The sequence below is a fragment of the Oncorhynchus mykiss genome, chromosome 5 (assembly GCF_057628025.1).
Source record: "Oncorhynchus mykiss isolate SJ-2025 chromosome 5, ASM5762802v1, whole genome shotgun sequence".
Taxonomy (NCBI): Eukaryota; Metazoa; Chordata; class Actinopteri; order Salmoniformes; family Salmonidae; genus Oncorhynchus; species Oncorhynchus mykiss.
The window spans coordinates 83,828,490-83,855,505 of NC_143026.1; the positions used below are offsets into that span (position 1 = coordinate 83,828,490).

General features: G+C 43.7%; 1 protein-coding gene across 2 annotated transcripts in view; it reads left to right on the top strand.

The window, feature by feature from the left end:
• Window positions 1-210: 210 nt before the first annotated feature.
• LOC110523018 (PH domain leucine-rich repeat-containing protein phosphatase 1) overlaps window positions 211-27,016 on the top strand; it is a 57,088-nt gene continuing 30,282 nt past the window's right edge. For both annotated transcript variants that reach the window (XM_090236145.1, XM_036978556.2), the window contains exons 1-4: window positions 211-3,015; window positions 16,579-16,775; window positions 25,823-25,948; window positions 26,073-26,212. In XM_090236145.1, coding sequence (XP_090092271.1) covers window positions 1,269-3,015; window positions 16,579-16,775; window positions 25,823-25,948; window positions 26,073-26,212 — 2,210 coding nt within the window. In that variant the 5' untranslated portion in view covers window positions 211-1,268. The remainder of the gene's footprint in view (window positions 3,016-16,578; window positions 16,776-25,822; window positions 25,949-26,072; window positions 26,213-27,016) is intronic.

The window sequence follows — 27,016 nt, forward strand, 5'->3', positions numbered from 1 at the left end:
TGGATTCCTAAACCATTGCTAAGAATATTGAAAATGACTGCAGTTTCGACTGGTTAATGTTTTCAGGCTACTTGCATTGGTGCTAGCTAACTACCCCAGAAGCTTTGACAGTAATGGTGGCGCTTGGCTTACACATGCAAATTCAGCACACAACATTCTATAATAAAATAGTTATTTGACGTGTCAAATTAAAGCTTACTTAACGGTCAAATTGTGTTATTTGACGTGTATCTTTTGGACACGCAAAGACCCAAACGGCGTTCCATACGTAACAACATAGTCATAACGAAACTTTTATTCGGTCAAATAAGCCACACGTAGCAAATAAACCATTACATTTTCTGTTAGCCAAATTCGACACCCTCGTTGACCTCCATACAAAAACTGAGCGCCACATAAGACAGATTTTGGGCCCAGTTATCCCATGGCGACTTTGACAAGCAAAACTCATGCCTAGAAACACATACTCGGGTCTAACGGGCCTATCGTGCCGACCTACGCATGTGCAACCCGTCAAAATCAATGGCACTCCTATATAAAGTTATTTTGGACGAAAATGAAAACGTGTCAGTTTGTCACTTTCACGAGTTTGAAGTAATAACATGTTAAACTACTTAAAACATTGTCTCGAATGTATGTTGTGCCTTTCGATTTCGAGAAAATTAACAACTAAGGAACAACGTTTCACTTCTCTCATTGAATTCTCTAACCCCAAACCCCGGCCTTGTCTGCTTGGTCTCCTTCGCAAGCGTTTCCTGAAGTGTTGTGATGTTGTGACTCGGGGTTTAGAAACTATGTACTAATGTCGCTGCTAAAGGGAAAGTTAAATACAGAAAACTACATTTCCCAGAAGTCCATGCATGGCTCTTTACGTCATCTCATAAATATAAAGCTTTCGTGGGTGTAAACAAATCTTCAAATCCCGCCAGCTTCATCAAATGCTTCACATATCTAATGAGCTTGACTGGCTGGTTTCATACCGCAGCAAAACATCCTTTATAATGGCGGTCTCGATAGCAACCGAGCGGCATTGACCGGCGATTTCACCAGCAGCCAGCAAAAGAAAACAAATTGCACGGCCTGGCTAGCTCTCTTGCTTTCTCCATTGCTAGCTGGAAAACGCAAGTGGAATAATGTATGTAACGAATAAACTGCAAGGGTACCTGCCGGAACTAACGTTAGCTAACTAGCTTTATTTATTTGGAGTTCATAGTGGTTGTTGCTACTGTTAGCTTGCTTGCTAACGTTAGCGCATTCACTTGCGGAAAATGGAAAGTGTGCGGATAGTGACTGGGGAGAGGAGCCGATTGGAGGTGGATTCCCTGTCAACATCAGTCGGAATATTAGACTCGGAAATTGGACAAATAAGAAGTGGCAGCAAGTTTTTAAAGGCCAGTGGTGGTGCACTCTTCCCCGCTGGAAAAATAACTGCGACGGGGGAAGATGATGGCGGGGGCGGGGAGACAAAACTCTTGGGACTTGCTACCACCTCCCTACTTCACATAGCGATACGGAACGGGATTTACCAAAACCAGGCTGCTAACGCCACCAGTAGTGCTGCCAATCTCAACATGACCACCGGTAAAACACCCAACATCTACAGCCTCGTATCGGTCAGCAGCACCAGCGTGAACTCGTTGTTGACCAGGAGACGGCGGCACAAGAGGAACCTCTCGGCCGCAGCTTTGACAACCTCAAGCCCACCCGCAGTCTCCTCCGTTGGGGGAGTGAGACCCACACTGTCCGCATCGTCTGTCAACAACACACTGAGCCTGGATAGAAAGACCTTGCTTCGCCAGAAGCAGGCGAAGCAGCTCCAGCCCAACGACAAGGCGTGGGTCCGAGCTGACCTCCAGCAGGGTTGTATCCACGTCCATGACCGACTCACGCCCTCCTACCCCCGGGCAGTACTATGCGCCGTGGACACCACCGCTGGGGAGATAGCGGCTCGTCTGGGGCAGCTTGGAGGTAAATGTGGAGGGATACTAAGAATGACTCGCAAAACAAGTGCTTATGTTGACCTGAACGGTAACTGCAATGGTAGCCATGGGCATATTGACTACCAACTTGGTGTGAATAAAAGTAACAACGTGAAGACCTCCTACCGAGGTTCTGTGATCTCCTACTCAGGGTCAGAGGAGAACCAACCAGTCTCTCCAATCAAGCGGCTTCATAGCAATAACAACCATGCTCAATATTACCTGGAAACAAATATATTACTTTCTGACTACAAGATACCAAGCACCTCTTCCTCTGAGGTTTATCTAAATGACAGTGAGGGTGCAGACATGGGCCTGAGTGGGGCCGACAGTTGTGGACTGTACTCAGGCTCAGACATGGAGAGTAGCACCTTTGATGATTTGAGCCCCGGTGGTCCGCGGCCCAGCCAACACCGGAACTCCCTCAGTGATGCTGCTGTCCTTGGGACAAACTCCTCAGTGCTCAGCCCAAACTTAGATTCTGCCACGGAGGAATTGGACCCGTTTGGGAGTTCCTCAGACGAGGTTGAGCTTGACCCTTCCCCGACACACACAGCCAGCATCCCCACTGTCACTCGGCAACAGACCCTGGAGGGGAAATCCATGCACGTCCCCTCAACTGATGCCTGCAAAGCTCCTGACAACAGGCTATCAAAGTCAAACCAACTGGAAGACAAAAACGCTACTGATGAAGGTGGAAAAACAGGTAGCACTGGAGGAGAACCCAGACTGATCAATCCCCTGTCAAGCTGTGGCAGTAACTCACTGGCCCTACCTCTGACTGGCAGAGCAGCTGTTGAGCGTGACCTGGTCGTTTCAGGGGAGCTGAGAGGGGTCCCAGGCCCAGAGAAAGCCTCACCAGCACCGGCCCTCTTCGCCCAGCTGCACGGTGGAGCTATGAGGAGGCTGGAGGATGATGAGAAGCCTCTGCAGATGCAGAATGAGTACCTCTCTAATCTGGGCTATGGAGACCCGTGGCGGGTACAGGAAGAGGGTATGGACCCAGAAATAGGCTGTCTCATACGCTTCTACGCAGGTGAGTGTGACCTTAGAAAATGTGATTCATTTATTATTGTGGCTATTAATGAATGATTATGAACTGGTTATAAATGTTTTATCTGTGGATTTTGTTATGACGTCCTTATGTAGGTTATTAAGTAGGCACCCTTCAAATAAAGTGTACCAGTATTTCTGTGTTGAAGGTGAGTGAGGATTGGGTGGGTCAGGTGACTGTTTCAGTGCTAAATAAGGACACAGCCAGGGTAAGCAGCTTCTAGTCAGATTCTCTAGGTTAGCTTAGCTTGGTGGTTCTCCCTTGGCCCCTGCACTGCTATCCCTGCCCTGGCTGTCAGTTTGATTGTGTTTGGCTAGTGCTCTGCCCATTATCATGCTGTCAACCCATTCTTAGTCCTACTAAAGTACTGTGTGACCATCCACTACAATGGCATTATGTTTGGTCAGTCGGATTGTCAAAACAAGAAGATGATTCAATTGTTCCAGCGGCCGGAGACAATAGCCTGCCTTGTGCCTCCGAACCGCCTACACGCTCCACCCCCCACGGGGAATGATGAATAGGCAGACACATCTGGAGGTAACAGGTGTGCTCATTTTCCATGATGCCCCAAGATCACAATGATTGTTAGGAACCACTTTGGAAAAGTGTGTTATTGTTTTGGATGTTGTTGGAGGGAGGATGGAGCATATGGGCAGCAGGGATCAGTATGTTTTGAGGTTAACAATAAGTAGATTTGTTTTTGACCATATCATCTCCGATCTAACCAGAGGCATTCAGATGAAAAAAAAACGAATCCCTAACAAACAAACCGCTTATGTTTGATATGGCCTAGAACAGAGGTGGGCAACTTTGATGGGGGTGGGGGCCACAAAAAAAATCAAAACTCATCATGTGGGGCCTTAATGGCTCGCGGGTCTGCGTACCCGCATCCATACCCACACATGCAGTCAGAGCTGGCTCTAGCTTTTTGGGGTCCTTAAGCAACATTTTGTTGGGCGGCTGTTGAAGTTTTAGAGTTAAAGGTTAGGAAGCTTTTACTCACCAATGTAACAGTGTGGTCAAAGGCTTATTATAAACTGGGTGGTTCAGTCCCTGAATACAGATTGTCTGGAAGCCGTGATATATAAAACCGTATACCATGGGTATGACAAAACATTTATTTTTACTTAGCCAATTACGCTGGTAGCCAGGCACCTCAGGGGTTTGTGGTATATTTCGTTACATCGTGCATAAGAACAGCCCTGAGCTGTGGTATGTTGGCCATATACCACACCCCATCGGGCCTTATTGCTTAAGTAACTTATAGGTAACCAGATCATGAGTACAACTACTGTACAAACATAGTTATGTTTTTGTATTATTACATATTTATTAAAGATGCACTATGCAGAAATCACTCTGCTATTTCCTGGTTGAAAAAATGTGAATAGTTTGCCTAATTTCAGTTTGTGATAAAACAAGCAAGTATAGTGTAAAGAATCATTGTACCATCTAAACCGCTGTGAAACATATTTTCCATAACCCAAACTGTAGTATTTTCAGCTGTTTGAAGCTGGTGTACAAAACTGAAAGTAAAATACGCAAAAACAAAACTTAAAAATAGGAAGCATAGAAATAGTGCACAAATAACAGATCTACCACTTCTTAGACTTGATTTTAATGAGTGACAGATCTATAACTCACATTTCTATGTGAATTTTGTCAAGTCGCCCAAGAATGTATATATTGGAGCTTTAACTTATCCAGAAATATTATCTAAACTACCACAATGCACTATTTCTCAACGTCATATGAATGATCTACTACCGAGTTCGTATGCTGGCGCGGTAGCTAGCTCAAGCTAGCTAACGTTAGCCGCTAGCATGTAATTACATTCCAGACCAAATGTTGGCGGTGTTGTATTGTAGCTCACCAATCACATGAAGTGTGATGTAAACAAGAAGCAAATGGGTCACGTACACATGATGTGTGGATGTGTTATCTAGTGGGAATCCGTTAGCATGGCAGACTGGTGCCTTCTTGCGGTGGGCTCAAAAGAGAAAAGCATACCTGCTTGTTCTAATTTTGTAGTACATATGTTTTGTAAACTTTTCGTCATGTTCTCTGTGAAGTAGGCTGCGGGAGTTTTGTAATTTTTCCACCTTGTCTTAGTGCTAGCTGACAGACATCTGGAATATATGTATACTGAACAAAAAATATAAACGCAACATGGAACAAAATCAACGATTTTACTGAGTTAAAGTTCATATAAGGAAATCGGTCAATTGGAATAAATGAATTTGGCCCTAACCTATGGATTTCATATGACTGGGCAGGGGCGCAGCCATGGGTGGGCGGGCCTGTCTCCCACCCACAGGGGATCCAGGCCCAGTCATTCAGAATGAGTTTTTCCCCAAAAAAGGGTTTTTATTACAGACAGAAATACACCTCAGTTTCATCAGCTGTCCAGGTGGCTGTTCTCAGATGATCCGGCAGGCGAAGAAGCCGGATGTGGAGGTTCTGGGCTGGTGTGGTTATACATGGTCTGAGGTTGTGAGGCCAGTTGGACGTACTGCCAAATTCTAAAATGACGCTGGCAACAGCTCTTGTGGATGTTCCTGCAGTCAGCATGTCAATTGCGTGCACCCTCAAAATTGAGACATCTGTGGCATTGTGTTGTGTGACCAAACTGCATATTTTAGAGTGGCCTTTTATTGTCCCAAGCACAAGGGCATCTGTGTAATGATCATGTCAGGTGGATGGATTATCTTGGCAAAGGAGAAATGCTCACTAACAGGGATGTAAATGAATTTGTGCACAACTTTTGAGAGAATCTTTTTGTGTGTATGGAACATTTCTGCTATCTTTTATTTCAGCTCATGAAACATGGGACCAACACTACACGTTGCGTTTTATATTTGTTTTCAGTATATTTTGGATTTCCTTGACTTTCCCTTGGCCCTGCGAACCCCCCCCCCCCCCTTTTTTGGTAGCTAACCCAGCCTGCACTCTTACATTTTACGATCAATCTGTAAACCTGATCTCTCTGTTTTTAATCTGTGGTTATGTGTTAGTTGTGTTCTAGCTGATCTAGTTTGCCGACCATAACCGTGGTAGTTGGATGGGCCCCAGCCATCAATGTGTAAGTTTCTGCTTTGATCTGTAGTTATGCTTTAGCCGGTCTCTAGTAGTTGGGGTCTAGCTTGCTGACCATAACCGTGGTGTTTGGCTAGGCTAATAGCTAATTGGTTAAATAGCTATTGTTAGCTAGCTGGCTAGCTTGCGGACTAAGATGACTGTACAGTATAACTTTAAACCGTCCCCTCGCCCATACCCGGGCTCGAACCAGGGACCCTCTGCACACATCGTTACCCATCGCTCCACAAAAGCCGCGGCCCTTGCAGAGCAAGGGGAAACACTACTTCAAGGGCTCAGAGCAAGTGATGTCACCGATTGAAATGCTATTTAGCGCGCACCACCGCTAACTAGCTAGCTATTTCACATCCGTTACAACTGCATATAGCTAACATTCTTTGATAACTGGTTAGATGGCATTATGCATTTCCAAAACATTGGTTTACTTTAATGTAGCTGTAAAATAGGTTTTGATAGCAACTGGCTGACTCATGTAGTGCAAACAAAGTTAGCAGGCTAATAAGGCTAACGTTAGCAGGCGAATAAGGCTAATGTTAGCAGGCGAATAAGGCTGACGTTAGCAGGCGAATAAGGCTGACGTTAGCAGGCGAATAAGGCTGACGTTAGCAGGCGAATAAGGCTGACGTTAGCAGGCGAATAAGGCTGACGTTAGCAGGCGAATAAGGCTGACGTTAGCAGGCGAATAAGGCTGACGTTAGCAGGCGAATATGGCTGACGTTAGCAGGCGAATATGGCTGACGTTAGCAGGCGAATATGGCTGACGTTAGCAGGCGAATATGGCTGACGTTAGCAGGCGAATATGGCTGACGTTAGCAGGCGAATATGGCTGACGTTAGCAGGCGAATATGGCTAACGTTAGCAGGCGAATATGGCTGACGTTAGCAGGCGAATATGGCTAACGTTAGCAGGCGAATATGGCTAACGTTAGCAGGCGAATATGGCTAACGTTAGCAGGCGAATATGGCTGACGTTAGCAGGCGAATATGGCTGACGTTAGCAGGCGAATATGGCTGACGTTAGCAGGCGAATATGGCTGACGTTAGCAGGCAAGTTGGCAAGCAACCTTGCAAGTTTATTTGTAACAATACATTCATAAAGTATTTGCTTATAAGTTGGCAGAAAATGTAATTGAAAACAGAAGTTATACATTTGAAGTTATTTCTTTTGGAGTTTACATTATAGGGAATAGGCTGGCTTATCGGGCCCTCCGTATTACATCATCCCCTGGAAAAACATTTTCCAACATGACTTCCGGCATCCTTCAGAATTCTGATCGGTTTTCTGTAATAACTCGAAAAATAGAAAATTAGGTGTAAAAATTAGGTGTAACTTTGATGCGTTTACTAATGCAAATCTATATATTACATGTGGTTACATTTATGCTGCCTACCCTATAATTTCCTGCAATTCTACACATTTTGCATGGTGCAGAGAGAAATGTATAGACTAACAAATTTTATGAAATTGTAGTAATTTTGCCGTGAAAAATGAGTAGTTTTTAATATGGTATGAGTGTGACTAACAAAATCAATGCCCCCAAGATTACTACAAGTTTAGATAGATAGCTTTCCGCTAGAATAATTTGCCAATCTAAAAATATTTTGCTGACATGGGCTAATTGAGTGACTATCAGTGACTGACATAACGAGAACTGCTGAATCACAACGGAATTTACAAATTGCACATTGGGTATTCTACTAATCTAGTTGAGAGTTAAGACTTTTTTTCTGTGTGGAAATTGATCCATGGGCCTACAAAAGGGGATGGAGTTGCCCATCCCTGGCCTAGAATAACACTAGTAAAGGAGATGATCTGTTATGTGAAGGGATACATGGCTCCAGGTCTCCCCAGGGCAGGGTTAGTCTACAGAGAGCTTTTTTACCTGTGTCTCTGTGTGAGAGTAGCTGGTATGGTGTGCAGGGGCCTGCATTGAGCAAGAATGTGGCGTGAGAGGAAAAAGGAGAAGCACTAGTATGATGGAGGAGAGAAGGGAAGTCTTGTAATCAGGAACATACTGTTTCAGAGAGATTTCTGGACTGAAGCTCTCCGTCTTTCTCTGTCATGCCACCCCTCTCATGCCACCCCTTCTCTCTTTCTCATGCCACCCCCTCTCTTTCTCTCGTTCTCTCTCATGCCACCACCTCTCTATTTCTTTCTCTCTTTGCATGCCAAGTACCCATTCATTAAATTCAGAAAGTATCCATTCAGTTAAAGAGGCAATCTGCACTTTTTAGACTTATACATTAGTCATATATTCCCATTGATTGTTTAAGAATATCATTTATACATTTCTCATACGCTTAGTACAACTGTCACTAAACCACAACCCAAAATATAAGCTTGGTTTACTCTAATGTTTGTAAATGTAAACAACCACTGTATAGCCTCAAAGCATGGTTTAAACAATACTTTTGGATACATACTATAGTTCTGTCTATGAATGTTAGTGGTTAGATTTCTCCAGGCCCATCCCTCAGCTTTTTACCAAAACGGGGTGGTCACTTTTTCAACTGCAGATTAACCCTGTAAAGGACTCTTAATCATTCATGTTACAGTTACAACCAGTTGACAAACTAGGATGGGGTCGCGAGAGCAAAAATTGCGCTTGATTCATAGGGGTTACTTCAGTAACCTCCGGTAGCAGCTTGATGCGGTTGTAATAAACAGAGCGGATTCTGTTTTTCTTTCAAAAAATGTTGCTCTATCTTTTGAACCATTTAGGCTAAACAATATTATGATCCCATCACTGAAAGAAAATACTCTCAGGAACACGTACAGTGGGGCAAAAAAGTATTTAGTCAGCCACCAATTGTGCAAGTTCTCCCACTTAAAAAGATGAGAGGCCTGTAATTTTCATCATAGGTACACTTCAACTATGACAGACAAAATGAGAAAAAAAAATCCAGAAAATCACATTGTAGGATTTTTAATGAATCTATTTGCAAATTATGGTGGGAAATAAGTATTTGGTCAATAACAAAAGTTTCTCAATACTTTGTTATATACCCTTTGTTGGCAATGACAGAGGTCAAATGTTTTCTGTAAGTCTTCACAAGGTTTTCACACACTGCTGCTGGTATTTTGGCCCATTCCTCCATGCAGATCTCCTCTAGAGCAGTGATGTTTTGGGGCTGTTGCTGGGAAACACGGACTTTCAACTCCCTCCAAAGATTTTCTATGGGGTTAAGATCTGGAGACTGGCTAGGCCATTCCATGACCTTGAAATGCTTCTTACTAAGCCACTCCTTCGTTGCCCGGGCGGTGTGTTTGGGATCATTGTCATGCTGAAAGACCCAGCCACGTTTCATCTTCAATGCCCTTGCTGATGGAAGGAGGTTTTCACTCAAAATCTCACGATACATGGCCCCATTCATTCTTTCCTTTACAAGGATCAGTCGTCCTGGTCCCTTTGCAGAAAATCAGCCCCAAAGCATGATGTTTCCACCCCCATGCTTCACAGTAGGTATGGTGTTCTTTGGATGCAACTCGGCATTCTTTGTCCTCCAAACACGACGAGTTGAGTTTTTACCAAAAAGTTATATTTTGGTTTTATCTGACCATATGACATTCTTCCAATCTTCTTCGGGATCATCCAAATGCTCTCTAGCAAACTTCAGACGGGCCTGGACATGTACTGGCTTAAGCAGGGGGACACGTCTGGCACTGCAGGATTTGACTGCAGGATAGTGTGTTACTGATGGTAGGCTTTGTTACTTTGGTCCCAGCTCTCTGCAGGTCACCCCGTGGGGTCAAAATGATCACAAGAACGGTGAGCAAAAATCCCAGAACCACACACATCATTTTGACCCCACGGGTGAGATCTTGCGTGGAGCCCCAGATCGAGGGAGATTATCAGTGGTCTTGTATGTCTTTCATTTCCTAATAATTGCTCCCACAGTTGATTTCTTCAAACCAAGCTGCTTACCTATTGCAGATTCAGTCTTCCCAGTCTGGTGCAGGTCTACAATTTTGTTTCTGGTGTCCTTTGACAGCTCTTTGGTCTTGGCCATAGTGGAGTTTGAAGTGTGACTGTTTGAGGTTGTGGACAGGTGTCTTTTATACTGATAACAAGTTCAAACAGGTGCCATTATTACAGGTAACGAGTGGAGGACAGAGGAGCCTCTTAAAGAAGAAGTTACAGGTCTGTGAGAGCCAGAAATCTCCAAATACTTATTTTCCACCATAATTTGCAAATAAATTCATTAAAAATTCTACAATGTGATTTTCTGGATTTTTTTTTTCATTTTGTCTGTCATAGTTGAAGTGTACATGTGATGAAAATTACAGGCCTCTCATCTTTTTAAGTGGGAGAACTTGCACAATTGGTGGCTGACTAAATACTTTTTTCCCCCACTGTATGTGTCTGTTTCCCTCTACAATATCCACAATCTGCACAGAACTCATTAGACCAGACACTAAATCAGACTGGGGGAGATTATCAATGATGATGTTCTTTTCTACACAGAAGATCATACAATATTAATCATACAACATTCCCAGTACTTTTCTGATGCGTTTCAGTCACTTCAAACCACACTTCCTTCATATGGAAATACGGTCAAAAGTATTGTCAGACTGATTTGTATTAGACTGTCACATCTCCAATTAAAAAAGTAAACATTGGCAGTTGATTACGTCCCACTTTTTACATTGTGTGTGGGTCTCGAAAAAATGTATATAAAAATGGGGTCACGGACCTCATCTTTGGGATCCCCAGCTTTACATTGTTGTTGTTAACGGCCTGTTGTAAGTTTGTACACACTAGCCTATAGCAATGTTGGAAGATGCCCGTTTGTTATGAAATGTATGTTAGTGATCAATAGTTACAGATCGCAACATTATTTTTGGCTCCAAGTAAGAAGGCTATTTTTGCTGCAGTTGGCAGTGTTAGCTAGCGCTAGTCAGCTGTACCTGCGCCAAAACGCTGGTATTTTTCATCCTATTATAGCTCGTTCTTCATCTTCTTTTTAAATAGTGAGCCAACATGTTTTCAGCACTATTATTTCCCTGACTTCCCAAAACGAGTTTCTGGTGCTTTCTCTTCTCTCTGCAGCAGACATATAGTGAGCAATATGTTTGGAACATCAAATCGCAATAAAATCCCAGTATCGAATCGCAGTACATATCGAATCACAATGCATATCATTCCTGCACCTAAGTATCGTGATGATATCATATCGTTAGGTCCCTGGCTATTCCCAGCCCTAGTTTATGTAAATGTATTGGGGTGTGAAACTGGGAATGCTTTCTCCTTTCAGGGTGGGTTTTGGCATCTGTCTGGGAGTGTCAAGGCTATTCAAGACAAGGAGTTGATCTATTTTAGACTACATGTGGAAATAATTGAAGGAGACTTGGGTACTCAGGTTTTGCATTGTGTGTAAGGTAAGAGTTGTGTTGCCTAGGGCTGTTCATCCTTGGCAGTCAGAGGAGTCTGAGTCAGCACATTCTGAGTGCCCCCTGGAAAAGGCATGTTGGGGACACACACACACATTGTGTGCTTTGCTGACAAGGAGAGAACAGTGAGCTGTGCAGAACTCAAATTTCATCTCCTCAGTGTTGATCTACCTGCGACAGCAGACAGTATACAGTATGCCTGCCCGCCTGGCTCCCTTTCAGCTGAGAACTGCATTACCCAGAGGTCACTGGCGCTCTGTCTCTGTTCCTCCCCAAGGTAACGGCTCTAGCTCCACTACCCAGCCCAGCAGCTTGGGCTGTGACCACCATGGAATTTTGGATGAGAGTTAATGGCCAGCCAAATGACTGCAGTCACCGTAAAAACCGCTCAACACACATTTTTAACTCTCCTCTGCTCCTGACTGCATGTGCTGTCACAAAAATAGAATGAATAGAACGGGTGTCCCAATTCCAGTCAATGATGGGGTAATGTGTGGACTGGCAGCCATTGCAAGAAAAAAGCAGGAAGTAAAAGCAAGAAGTGTACCCATCAATATGTGCTGTGATTTGTTGATTCAACTCAACTGACATTACAAAAATACATTTCCTTGCATGAGCCAAATCAGTTAGCATAATTTAAATGAACATTCTACATTACCATATACATTATTTCATCACAATACCAGGCGAGTGTGCCCATGAGTTTACCAGTGAAATTGCCCGACCATCCCGTCTTCAGTCAGGTGTTTGTTCCCAAAAACTAAAATCGTACAAAAAATGGTTATGACGGTAATTCTATTTTTATGACGTTCTTCCACCATAACTGTCGGTTACACAGTTCTATGGTAATTGTCCCAGCCCTACCAGAAGCTGGGCTTCTCTGCGGTTGTGGATCTTTACTCCCCTTAGCAACCTGGGTGGATTTACATGTGCTAGCATTGTTTTAATAGTATTGGATTGCACAAAAACAGTCTGTGGGAAACCAGAAGTTAAAAACAACTCCATTTCAACTTACTGTGCCGGTGGCCAGGACGGATGGTCATTATGACGAAGGGAATTTGAGACAAAATATCTAAAGGATTGTATTATTAAACAGACTTTCCAAACGTGGGTCTGTTTACCTCAAAATGAAAGTCCCACACAAGTTATTCCCTTTTTGTCCACATATGGCACACATGCATTACTTTTATTTTGAGGTAAGGAGGGAGGAGGTGGGTCTATGTTTAATAATACAATCCTTTAGATATTTTGTCTCAAATTCCCTTCGTCATAATGACCATCCTGCCTACCGGCATAGTAAGTTGAAATTGAATTTTATTTCATTTCTGGCTTCGCACGGACTGTTTTTTTATTGCAATCCAGTACAATTTAAAAGCAACGCTTTCGCATGTAAATCCACCCGCGTTGCTATAAACACCTACTCCCCTGGCTGTGGTTTAACTTGACAACCAAGCTTCCTTGTACTTCTGTCTGTATAACCATAGAAAGATGGAAAGAAAGTGTCAATGATTTGAGTGTGAAAATAAAGTTAGTTATGGAGTTTAATGTTCATGTTGTGGACACACTAGAAGTTGATGTGTATGTGTTGTTGAGAATGGAAATCCATGGACAGTCCTTGGAGACTAGGCTTGTAGGGGACAGTTATTTGAGGCATGTGTGACTGAAAGGGTGGGCTGTCTTCTGGATGTCTAAGGTCAAACACAGACAGGACATTGGATAAGAGTTAGGATGTTTGGGATGCCTTTAGAAAATTCTTGGATATAAGGGAAGGGCGAGGACAACAGAAGTGCTAAGAATGTCTACTCCGTCCGACTCTGTCTCAGACAGGAAGTGGTCATGGGGGACAGGATGTTGCTCTGAGGATAGGAATGGGCGGAAGGAAAGGGTGTACATGTATACATACATTGCGTGTGTGCATTAGCACAGACTATGTTTACACTACTCCACCTAAAGTGGTTGAAGTTTACATTACATTACAGAAGGATGTACGGTTGTCTAAAATTAGCCTATACCATTGTGTGTTAAATTGGTGCACAAAATGCTGTTGTATGTAGGCCTGTCACTAGTGGCCTGATCAGAGGATGAGCACATCATTGTGTGAAGGCCTGTAACCAGTGGCCTGATCAGAGGATGAGCACATCATTGTATGTAGGCCTGTATGTAACCAGTGGCCTGATCAGAGGATGAGCACATCATTGTATGTAGGCCTGTAACCAGTGGCCTGATCAGAGGATGCATTAGGGAGAGGGGTGTGTGGGTGGAGGATTCCTCAAGCGTGTATGAGCCTCCTAGCTCTGAGCCCCAAACCCTCCATCAGTTGCTCTTTTTGTGTGTGTGTGTTGGTTGGTAAGGCTGCCCATCCTTTGCTGTACCATAATTTACTTACTCTGAACATTATTTTCATGCTGTGGCCATGTTGATGGAACCGGTGGTCTGGAACCGGTGGTCTGGAACCGGTGGTCTGGAACCGGTGGTCTGGAACCGGTGGTCTGGAACCGGTGGTCTGGAACCGGTGGTCTCTGAAGTAGGGGGAGAGCAGCCAGATCAAGAGTGCATCCCAAATGGTACCTTTTTCCGTATTAGGTAAAAAGTAGTGCACTAGGGAATAGGTGGCCATTTATGATGCAAGCCAGATAGGCTGTAGGGACTCTGGGTAGAACAGACCAGATAGCTCTGTCTGGGACCAGAAACAGCCCCATGGAGGGGTGCGGGACTTGTCCCTAGAGCCGTGGGAGCGGACAGAAAAGGACCAGGGTGGAGGGCGGGGATGCTAATGAGGACACGCCACATTCTCTCTGAGAGGGCATTGTTTGGAATAATGTAATCCCCTCCTCACTGGGCTGGGGGGAATATATTTTTTTTAACCCCTCTGGTCTCGTTCTTGCGCACTCTTTCTCACTCTGCTCTGTTTATACCTCAGTCCCCCCTTCATTACCCTGCCAACCAGCATATAAACACTTCTGGCCTGGCAGCTCTATCTGTATGGTCAATAACCATAATCCACAGTATGTTGAATTGGACTGGAGTCCCTGTGTAGATAACTCGCACATTCCATACATTCCACAGGGCTGTTGTAGAGTGGACAGACCTGACTGTGCTGTTGATAGCTCTATCTTCTCATCTTTAGTCTGTCCTCTGGGGGTGTCCTCCTTCACCCTTCTCTCTTAAAGAGACAGAGGGCTACAGGATACCACTATGCAGCCTCTGGCCAGGGCTGGGCCACCTTTTTACCGTTTGTGTGTGTGTTTGTGTTACTTGTATGTAATGAGCATTGATGAATAGCACAGCAGTCTAGAGGACTTTGTCTAGAATGTCTTTCTCTCCTTTCCCCCTCCCTCCCTCCCTCTATCCCCCAAGCAAAGCACTGGAACACCTGAGAGCACGTGTGAGGCGGAGAGGGTATCAGAGGACGAAAACCGGCAATCTCAGGAAAATATGATCATGCACAAAAACACACACAAAGGGCTCTCTATAAGAAGAAACTGAGAAGCAGACAGATCTGGTTCAGTCAGCTGCTTTCATTCTTATTTTCTTTCTCTCTCCCTCTCTCTATCCCTTGCTCTCCCTCTTCCCCTAAGCCTCTCTCTAAAACTGGCTCCCGTGTGTGTGGGTCCCATTAACGCAGAATTCAGAGCCCCCCCTCACCAAAAAAAAGAAAACGCAGAAATATCTAGCTGCGTTTTGTAAACACAGATCCAAAATGCTTCTTATTGTAATTTCTGCTCGACATCAGAATAATTTTGTGCTGCTGTTGCACTTCTCCACTTGGATGACAATTCACGAACAGGGCATTCTATTGGCAGACAGCACTCTGACTGATGTGTAACTCATTTCTCTGGTACTTTTCTCAGTGGAGCCTACTTCTCTATGGTAAAATGCAAGATTAACTTCAAGCGTAACAGGAAATGTAGCTGTCTACGTTCTTTCTATGACAAACATTTAGAAATAATGTTTATCATGACCTTTTTCATTGTAAGCTCATTTACTTGTGTGGCTTAGATCCAAATAGCGTTGCACTTCTGTGGTTATCTGATGAAAATGAAGCTATTTTCTGCCAAATGTGTTGCAATAATGTATTCTCTGTGAAGAAAAACTATGGTTGCACGCCCCTGATCTCTGTAGAATATTAAACGCCGGTGAAATGGTTTAAAACAGTTTTTTTGGTCTGCATTATGAAAATGATGATTGCAGAACTCAACATGACCCCTGGTACATGTGGGTGGGTGACAGCCTACATGAGAGCACACCCATTCTTAAAGCGCTAAAAATAGTGTTTTTCTACACACCCACCTTAGTGCTGCTAAAAATGCACACCACCATGCACTGACCCAGTCAATAATACAGGAGCTCCATCTGCTGCAGTTCTGGCTCAGACAAGGCTTATTTGCTACCTTCATTTACTGAGGAAAGTAAGGGCTAGAGTTCTGAATTACACCTACCCTTACACCTGCTCTCCATTCCTTAACACTGACCGTCCAGTCACCCCTCAGCCACTAGACCGATAAATTATACGGCACGTGACCTGTGACTAACCTCACCTAAACACAACGAGACACACACACACAGAGACACACACACACACACACACAGAGAAACACACACACACACAGAGACACACACAGAGACACACAGAGAAACACACACACACACACACACACAGAGACAGAGACACACACACAGAGAAAGAGACACACACACACACGCACAGAGACACACACACACACGCACAGAGACACACACACACGCACAGACACACACACACACACGCACAGAGACACACACGCACAGAGACACACACGCACAGAGACACACACACACACACACACACACACACACACAGAGACACACACACTGAGACACACACACTGAGACACACACAGAGAGACTCACGCACACTCAAAGAGAGACTCACGCACACTCACAGAGAGAGAGCCTCTCTCTCCCCCGTCTCTGTTTATCTTACTTGGAAGATTTCTTCTTAAACATCTTTCTCTCAGCAGGAGCATCTGAGATTTTATGTTATTGTTTGTTTTCTCCAACCCCCCCCCCCTCCAGGTAAGCCGCAGTGTGTGGGTGGAGCAGACCGGGTGCAGCTGATGGGTGTGTTTAATGTGAGGAAGGGTAAGCTGGCCCTGCCTGTCAACCGGTGGTCACGACGACACGTCACCCTGAGTGGCACCTGTCTCATCGTCTCTTCCGTCAAATATGCTCACACCGGCAAGATGCACATCCTGCCCCTCATCGGTGGAAAGGTACTGAACACACACACTCCAGGGTTTCCGTTAGGAAAATGTGATGCCGGACAACATGACCAGGAAGATTTTAATTTACTGGCCATTTTTGAGAAATTTTCCGGACCCATATGCATTGGGTTACTCTCTGAGATGTACTGGACCCATATGCATTGGGTTACTCTCTGAGATGTACTGGACTCATATGCATTGGGTTACTCTCTGAGATGTACTGGACCCATTTGCATTGGGTGCATAACCCATTAGAGCATCCACCCACCGTGCTCAGAATAACAGTAATCCTATTTAGATTGTGGTAATGCATCTTAACAGAACATGAATGACAGAAATCCTATTTAGATTGTGGTAATGCATCTTAACTGAACATGAATGACATAAATCCTATTTAGATTGTGGTAATGCATCTTAACAGAACATGAATGACAGAAATCCTATTTAGATTGTGGTAATGCATCTTAACTGAACATGAATGACAGAAATCCTATTTAGATTGTGGTAATGCATCTTAACAGAACATGAATGACAGAAATCCTATTTAGATTGTGGTAATGCATCTTAACTGAACATGAATGACAGAAATCCTATTTAGATTGTGGTAATGCATCTTAACAGAACTTGAATGACAGAAATCCTATTTAGATTGTGGTAATGCATCTTAACAGAACATGAATGACAGAAATCCCATTTAGATTATGGTAATGAATCTTAATAGATAGATAGATAATGTGTCTTGAGTATAATTATAAATGCAAATCTCTCTCCAGAATGCACTCAGCTGTCTCCTGCCAATTCTTGCACATTCATTGTGTGATTTTTGTTTTGCTCTTTGATTGTTTATTTTGATCAATTCCCCATTTACATACAGTGCCTTTCAAAAGTATTCAGACCCCTTGACTTTCTCCACATTTGTTACATTACAGCCTTATTCTAAAATGGATTAAATAAATAAAAATCCTCAGAAATCTACATACAATACCCCATAATGACACAGCGAAAGCAGTTTTAAAAAAAATGATTAAAAGTAAAAAAAACAACACTTATTTACATAAGTATTCAGACCCTTTGCTATGAGACTCGAAGTTGAGCTCTCTTCGAGGCAAGCAACACTGAAGCATATATGAGAGCTCCAGCTGTTCTGGACGACTGTGTGATAATGCTCTCGGTAATCAACATGAGCAAGACCTTTAAACAGGTCAACATTCACAAAGCCGCGGGGCCAGACGGATTCCCAGGATGTGGACCAACTGGCAAGTGTCTTCACTGATATTTTCAACCTCTCCCTGACTGAGTCTGTAATACCTACATGTTTCAAGTAGACCATCATAGTATCTGTGCCCAAGGAAGCGAAGGGAACTTGCCTAATAGATTACCGCCCCGTACCACTCACGTCGGTAGCCATGAAGTGCTTTGAAAGGCTGGTCATGGCTCCAATCAACAGCATCATCCCAGAAACCACTCCACACTGCCCTTTCCCACCTGGAGAAAAGGAACACCTATGTGATAATGCTGTTCATTGACTACAGCTTAGCGTTCAACACTATAGTGCCCTCAAAGCTCATCACTAAGCTAAGGACCCTGGGACTAAACACCTCCCTCTGCAACTGGATCCTGGACTTACTGACAGGCCACCCCCAGGTTGTAAGGGTAGGCAACAACACGTCTGCTACGCTGATCCTCAACACTGGGGCCCCTCAGGGGTGCATGCTTCTTCCCATCCTGTACTCCCTGTTTACCTATGACAGGGCTATAGTGGAGCGAGTCAAGAGATTCAAGTTCCTTAGTGTACATATCACCAACTAACTGTCATGGTCCAAACACACCAAGACAGCCGTAAAGAAGGCACGACAACACCTCAGGAGACTGAAAAGATTTAGCATGGGTCCCCAGATCCTCAAAAAGTTCTACAGCTGCACCATCTAGAGCATCCTGACCGTTTGCATCACCGCCTGGTATGGCAACTGCTCGGCATCTGACCGTAAGGCGCTAAAGAGGATAGTGCATACGGCCCAGTACATCACTGGGGCAAAGCTTCCTGCCATCCAGGACATATATACTAGGCTGTGTCAGAGGAAAGCCCCAAAAATTGTCAATGACTCCAGTCCCCCAAGTCATAGAATAGACTGTTCTCTCTGCTACCGCATGGCAAGCGATACCGGAGTGCCAAGTCTCGGACCAAAAGGCTCCTTAACAGCTTCTACTCCCAAGCCATAAGACTGCTGAACAATTAATCAAATGCCCACCCAGACTATTTACATTGACACCCCGACCCACTTTGTTTCTACACTTCTGCTACTTGCTGTTTATTATCTATGCATAGTCACTTTACCCTTACCTACTTGTACAAATTACCTCGACTGACCTGTACCCCCGCACATTGACTCGGTAGCGGAATATAGCCTTGTTATTGTAATTAAACTGTCATTTTTTATTTTTTTATTTGGTAAATATTTTTCTATTTCTCTTTCTTGAACTACATTGTTGGTTAAGGGCTTGTAAGTAAGCATTTCACAGTAAGATCCACACCAGTTGTATTCGGCGGCATGTGACAAATAAAGTTTGATTTGAAGGAATTGTCCGTAGGGCTCCAAGACAGGATTGTGTCGAGGCACAGATCTGGGGATGTGTACAAAAACATTTATGCAGCATTGAAAGTCCACAAGAACACTGTGACCTCCATCATTCTTAAATATAAGAAGTTTGGAACAATCAAGACTCTTCCTAGATTGGCCACCCGGCCAAACCGAGCAACTAGCACACACATGTTTTGGGGCATATTTTGTGTCTATTCAACAATTATAAATGAGACACCTGGCATGCTGCGTGAAAATGTAGGAAGCTGGGGATATCTGATTTCTGTTTGTCTTAACTCACCACATCCACCACTAATAAGCTGAACTTTAAGTCATCAGTCAGGTTTTTTGTGTGCATACCATTACAATGATAATAGTTCCTCACAGTATTTGAAACATCTTTCAGTGTGAAAGACCAAAATATCATGATCTGATGATCACACACACTATACAGTGGGGAGAACAAGTATTTGATACACTGCCGATTTTGCAGGTTTTCCTACTTACAAAGCATGTAATTTTTTATCATAGGTACACTTCAACTGTGAGAGACGGAATCTAAAACAAAAATCCAGAAAATCACATTGTATGATTTTTAAGTAATTAATTTGCAATTTATTGCATGACACAAGTACAGTGCCTTGCGAAAGTATTCGGCCCCCTTGAACTTTGCGACCTTTTGCCACATTTCAGGCTTCAAACATAAAGATATAAAACTGTATTTTTTTGTGAAGAATCAACAAAAGTGGGACACAATCATGAAGTGGAACGACATTTATTGGATATTTCAAACTTTTTTAACAAATCAAAAACGGAAAAATTGGGCGTGCAAAATTATTCAGCCCCTTTACTTTCAGTGCAGCAAACTCTCTCCAGAAGTTCAGTGAGGATCTCTGAATGATCCAATGTTGACCTGAATGACTAATGATGATAAATACAATCCATCTGTGTGTAATCAAGTCTCCGTATAAATGCACCTGCACTGTGATAGTCTCAGAGGTCCGTCAAAGCGCAGAGAGCATCATGAAGAACAAGGAACATACCAGGCAGGTCCGAGATACTGTTGTGAAGAAGTTTAAAGCCGGATTTGGATACAAAAAGATTTCCCAAGCTTTAAACATCCCAAGGAGCACTGTGCAAGCGATAATATTGAAATGGAAGGAGTATCAGACCACTGCAAATCTACCAAGACCTGGCCGTCCCTCTAAACTTTCAGCTCATACAAGGAGAAGACTGATCAGAGATGCAGCCAAGAGGCCCATGATCACTCTGGATGAACTGCAGAGATCTACAGCTGAGGTGGGAGACTCTGTCCATAGGACAACAATCAGTCGTATATTGCACAAATCTGGCCTTTATGGAAGAGTGGCAAGAAGAAAGCCATTTCTTAAAGATATCCATAAAAAGTGTTGTTTAAAGTTTGCCACAAGCCACCTGGGAGACACACCAAACATGTGGAAGAAGGTGCTCTGGTCAGATGAAACCAAAATTGAACTTTTTGGCAACAATCCAAAACATAAAGCAAAGTCTACAATGGAATGGTTCAAAAATAAACATATCCAGGTGTTAGAATGGCCAAGTCAAAGTCCAGACCTGAATCCAATCGAGAATCTGTGGAAAGAACTGAAAACTGCTGTTCACAAATGCTCTCCATCCAACCTCACTGAGCTCGAGCTGTTTTGCAAGGAGGAATGGTAAAAAATTTCAGTCTCTCAATGTGCAAAACTGATAGAGACATACCCCAAGCGACTTACAGCTGTAATCGCAGCAAAAGGTGGCGCTACAAAGTATTAACTTAAGGGGGCTGAATAATTTTGCACGCCCAATTTTTCAGTTTTTGATTTGTTAAAAAAGTTTGAAATATCCAATAAATGTCGTTCCACTTCATGATTGTGTCCCACTTCTTGTTGATTCTTCACAAAAAAATACAGTTTTATATCTTTATGTTTGAAGCCTGAAATGTGGCAAAAGGTCGCAAAGTTCAAGGGGGCCGAATACTTTCGCAAGGCACTGTATTTGATCACCTACCAACCAGTAAGAATTCCGGCTCTCACAGACCTGTTAATTTTTCTTTAAGAAGCCCTCCTGTTCTCCACTCATTATCTGTATTAACTGCACCTGTTTGAACTCGTTACCTGTATAAAAGACACCTGTCCACACACTCAATCAAACAGACTCCAACCTCTCCACAATGGCCAAGACCAGAGAGCTGTGTAAGGACATCAGGGATAAAATTGTAGACCTGCACAATGCTGGGATGGGCTACAGGACAATAGGCAAGCAGCTTGGTGAGAAGACAACAACTGTTGATGCAATTATTAGAAAATGGAAGAAGTTCAAGATGACGGTCAATCACCCTCGGTCTGGGGCTCCATGCAAGATCTCACCACGTGGGTTATCAATGATGATGAGGAAGGTGAGGGATCAGCCCAGAACTACACGGCAGGACCTGGTCAATGACCTGAAGAGAGCTGGGACCACAGTCTCAAAGAAAACCATTAGTAACACACTACGCCGTCATGGATTAAAATCCTGCAGCGCACGCAAGGTCCCCCTGCTCAAGCCAGCGCATGTCCAGACCCGTCTGAAGTTTGCCAATGACCACCTGGATGATCCAGAGGAGGAATGGGAGAAGGTCATGTGGTCTGATGAGACAAAAATAGAGCTTTTTGGTCTAAACTCCACTCGCCGTGTTTGGAGGAAGAAGAAGGATGAGTATAACCCCAAGAACACCATCCCAACCGTGAAGCATGGAGGTGGAAACATCATTCTTTGGGGATGCTTTTCTGCAAAGGGGACAGGACGACTGCACCATATTGAGGGGAGGATGGATGGGGCCATGTATCGCGAGATCTTGGCCAACAACCTCCTTCCCTCAGTAAGAGCATTGAAGATGGGTCGTGGCTGGGTCTTTCAGCATGACAACGACCCGAAACACACAGCCAGGGCAACTAAGGAGTGGCTCCGTAAGAAGCCTCTCAAGGTCCTGGAGTGGCCTAGCCAGTCTCCAGACCTGAACCCAATAGAAAATCTTTGGAGGGAGCTGAAATTCTGTATTGTCCAGCGACAGCCCCGAAACCTGAAGGATCTGGAGAAGGTCTGTATGGAGGAGTGGGCCAAAATCCCTGCTGCAGTGTATGCAAGAACTACAGGAAACGTATGATCTCTGTAATTGCAAACAGGTTTCTGTACCAAATATCAAGTTCTGCTTTTCTGATGTATCAAATACTTATGTCATGCAATAAAATGCAAATTAATTACTTAACAATCATGCAATGTGATTTTCTGGATTTTTGTTTTAGATTCTGTCTCTCACAGTTGAAGTGTACCTATGATAAAAATTACAGACCTCTACATGGAGGAAACACTGCCGATTTTGCAGGTTATCAAATACTTGTTCTTCCCACTGTATATACACAAAGGTATGTGGATACCCCTTCAAATTAGTGGATTCGGCTATTTCAGCCACACCCGTTGCTGATAGGTGTATCAAATCGAGGACACACCCATGCAATCTCCATAGACAAACATTGGCAGTAGAATGGCCTAACTGAAGAGCTCAGTGACTTTCAGTGTGGCACTGTCATAGGATGCCACCTTTCCAACAACTCAGTTCGTCAAATGTCTTCCCTGCTAGAGCTGCCCGATCAACTGTAAGTGCTGTTATTGTGAAGTGGGAACGTCTAGGAGCAACAACGGCTCAGCCGCAAAGTGGTAGGCCACACAAGTTCACAAAATGTAACCGTTGAGTGATAAAGTGCATAGCTCGTAAAAATCGTCTGTCCTCAGTTGCAACACTCACTACCGTATTCCAAACTGCCTCTGGAAGCAATGTCGGCACAAGAACTGTTCGTCGAGAGCTTCATGAAATGGTTTTCCATGGCCGAGTAGTCATTTTCAAGCCTAGGATCACCATGCACAAAGCCAAGCGTTGGCTAGAGAGGTGTAAATCTCGCCGCTATTGGACTCGGGAGCAGTGGAAATGTGTTCTCTGGAGTGTTTTTTTTATCACGCCTTATCTCGAAGCACAAATCTGTGTTTGGCTACCTGCCCGAATGCATAGTGCCATCTGTACATTTTGGAGGAGGAATAATGGTCCTGGGCTGTTTTTCAGGCTAGGCCCCTTAGTTCCAATGAAGGGGAATCTTAATGCTACAGCATACAATGACATTCTAGACAATTCTGTGCTTACAACTTTTTGGGGAAGGCCCTTTCCTGTTTCAGCATGAGAATGCCTCCATGCACAAAACGGTGTCCATACAGAAATCGTTTGTTGAGATCGGTGTAGTAGAACCTCAACCCCATCGAACACCTTTGGGATGAATTGGAACGCTGACTGCGAGCCAGGCATAATCGCCCAACAGTGCCCGACCTCACTAATGCTTTTGTGGCTGAATGGATGCAAGACCCCGCAGCAATGTTCCAACATCTAGTTGAAAGGCTTCCAGCAGAGTGGAGGCTGTTATAGCAGCGAAGGGGGACCAACTCCATATTAATGCCCATGATTTTGGAATGAGATGTTCGATGAGCAGGTGTCCACATACTTTTGGTCATGTTGTGTGTATCCGGTGGAAATAAAATACCTCCACCTTTCCCTTGTGCAAAAACAGATGTCTGTCCTGAGCTCACCGGCACAGGAAACTCCTGAGGGCCCGGAATACGCCAGTTGATACAATGTTGCAAGTTCGCTAGTCATCGCTCAGGTCAAGACCGATTTAAAAAGGGTAGAGTAGAGAGATGAATGCTATTGAAAGAATCTGCATTTTCATCAGGATATTTTCTACTATTTTTATTTGTTGAATTTATGTAGGCTATTTTTACTTAGTTGACAACGGAAGGAATAGGCCTAATTCTGCATTGGCTTAGGCAATCTCTTGAGTTCGATGCGCTTATTTATTTTGTCGACAGTGGATCACGATGTATCAATGTGTCCGAATGGCTGTTGCTCTCGCATTAAATATTTACTTTTAGATTTTTATCATTTTAATTCAGATTTTAGAAGACAAAAATGTTATTGAAAGTAAATTGTTCCACGAAAATGTGCACGTTAAAATCATAACTGGCTCACAGATCGGTAGGAATGGTAGGTTAAAATGTGTTTTTCCTCCTATAACGTCGTTATAAAATAATTTCCTTTGTTTCTGTTGTCTGATTTTGGCTAGGCTACTTTGAAGCAAGGTAAGACATGCCTCAGAATATGAACTAAAACATTCAGGTTTCAAACAGTTTAAGTATGTTTTCAAAATGCATAGCTCACATTGTAAGGTGGTGGGTGACCTGCTGATAGCCTGCCTGCACTTAAATGCTGAATGGGAGGCCTGCTTCAATTACCAAATAAAAATGGTAGCTCTCTTTAATCGTGGCCATCAAAACTGTTTTAATACTCAATTACATTTAGAATTGCTGCGCAATGACCGGGCTTATAAAAACCAATATTTGACTCCAGCAGCAACCAGCTCTGTAGGCCATCTAATAGTTGTTGGGTAAGTAAGATGCATGACAACTAACGTAAATATACACGCCAATTTAACTCCACAAAATTATACAAATGAACCTATAGACTAGTAAGTATGATGGGCAAATGTATTTCCATTGACTGGTATTTCCATCAATGAATAAAAATCAGTATTTTGAAGTGGGATTTTTTTTTCTTCTCCCAGTCGATTTGGCAACTATTTTTATTGGATTTTAATTTCTTGTTGGCCTAAAGCTGGCAATTACTGGCTAACGGAAATCCTGACACACACACACACATACTAGAGATGGGGAAAGGTTGTTCGATCATCCAAATGGTTGTTAGTATTTGATTACTTGTGTGACTTAATTTGAGAAAAAAATGATAAACTAGGTCTAAATTAACAATGAAAATAGTCGGGACATTTTTAATACAAGGATATTCCATGACATTGGAAATAATGAATTTAATAAAACAACATATGCACCCCATTAAAAAAGACTGGTAGCCTTCACGTGTAGCTTGTTTTTTTTGTTGTCGGCCAATCAAAGTGGCACTACAGTCAGAGGCTCCATGTGTAGCAATGCAAAATGGAATTAAGTCAGCTGGAGAAGTAGGCTACAACAAGCAACTAACAGGTATGCATTTTAAAAAGACATCTGAATGTAGTTTTAATTTGACATGGACTGGGAGCGAAGCTAAACTAGCTAGCTGGCTAGTTTAGCTAGCTTTTATTCTCCAATTTGATGCAACAAAGACCGGAACTGTCAGATGGGATGATAAATATATGGCTAGCTACAAGTTTAGTCGCGAGTTGGCTATACATTACCTCTCTCTCCCTTCCTGCACACTGCTTCCACACACACCGGCCCCTCCCCCTGCCCGCCACACACTAATCGGCACATGACTCCCTCCCTGCTATTTTCCTCTGGCTGGCAGTTGTCACATTGTTTTTGGTCTCTAATCGCAGAGCTAATCTCTCTCTCTCTGTGTGTGTGTGTGTGTGTGTGTGTGTTGTTCAGGTGGAGGAGGTGAGGAGACACAGTCACTGTCTAGCCTTCAGTTCTTCTGGTCCCCAGAGTCAGACCTACTACATCAGCTATGACTCCTACACAGAACACCTCCGCTGGCACAGACAGGCTGCCAAGGTACGTGTGTGCTCAGAGTTGAGTTGCATGTCTTCAAGTTGTTAGCAATCTGGAAAATGAAAACCCTTTTGTCTCTTACTCCTTTTCTTTCTCTCCTATCTCTCACCCTCTCTCCCTCCATCAGATAGTGTCTCAGAGGGTGAGTTCTGTGGATCTGTCATGTTGCAGTCTGGAGGAGCTGCCATCTCAGCTGTTCTACAGCCAGGACCTGACCCACCTCAACCTCAAACACAACTATCTGACGGGCCTCACACATCTCACCAGGTATGTACCCCTGCAGGCTGTGGAATGGAGGGAGTGGGGGAAGAGGAGAAGAAAAGGGAAGGAACTGAGAGATATGGGCTAGGGTGGCTCCGGAGAACGGCTCAATATATACCTCTGGAAGGAGGGAGGGGTTAAGAGAGGAGTGATGTGATGTGGGTGGTTTGTCCTTCGATATCCTCTCTCTCTCTCTCGCTCTCTCCAGCTCTGGGTATCACCATATGGTCGCAAGGTTAGAGGATTAGATTCACCTACAGATCTGTGTTTGTGTTCCTATAGGATTGATTTGGTCTAAGAAAACAGATTGGGGTTGATTAGAAGTAGGCGGAATTAGGAGGGGAAATCCGAGCTTGAGTTATTTATTTATTATATACACACACACACACACACACACACACACACACAGTTTTCCTCTGGAGCTTTCATTAATCTATGGCCAGTGATTCTCAGACCTCTCACCTATGACCTGTTTTTGGAGTCACGGTCTGCAAGCCAAGAGACATGATTGGTTCAAAACACAACGACTGCATTTTGATTGGCTCCTCTTCAGTGACCTTTAGCCAGGGTTGGGGCCCAGCAGTGTCATTGACTGCGGTCTGGTTCTAGCTTCTTCCCCTTCTATGCTTACAGTAATACAATGCTCCCCACCATGGAGACTGTCTACGTCCCAAATGGCTCCCTATTCTCTATAGTGTACACTATTCCCTATATATATTTCCCTGTGGGTCCTGGTCAAAAGTAGTACACTATATAGGGAATAGGGTCCCATTTGAGATGCGCCCTCTGTCCCAGGCCTGGTGTAGTGTT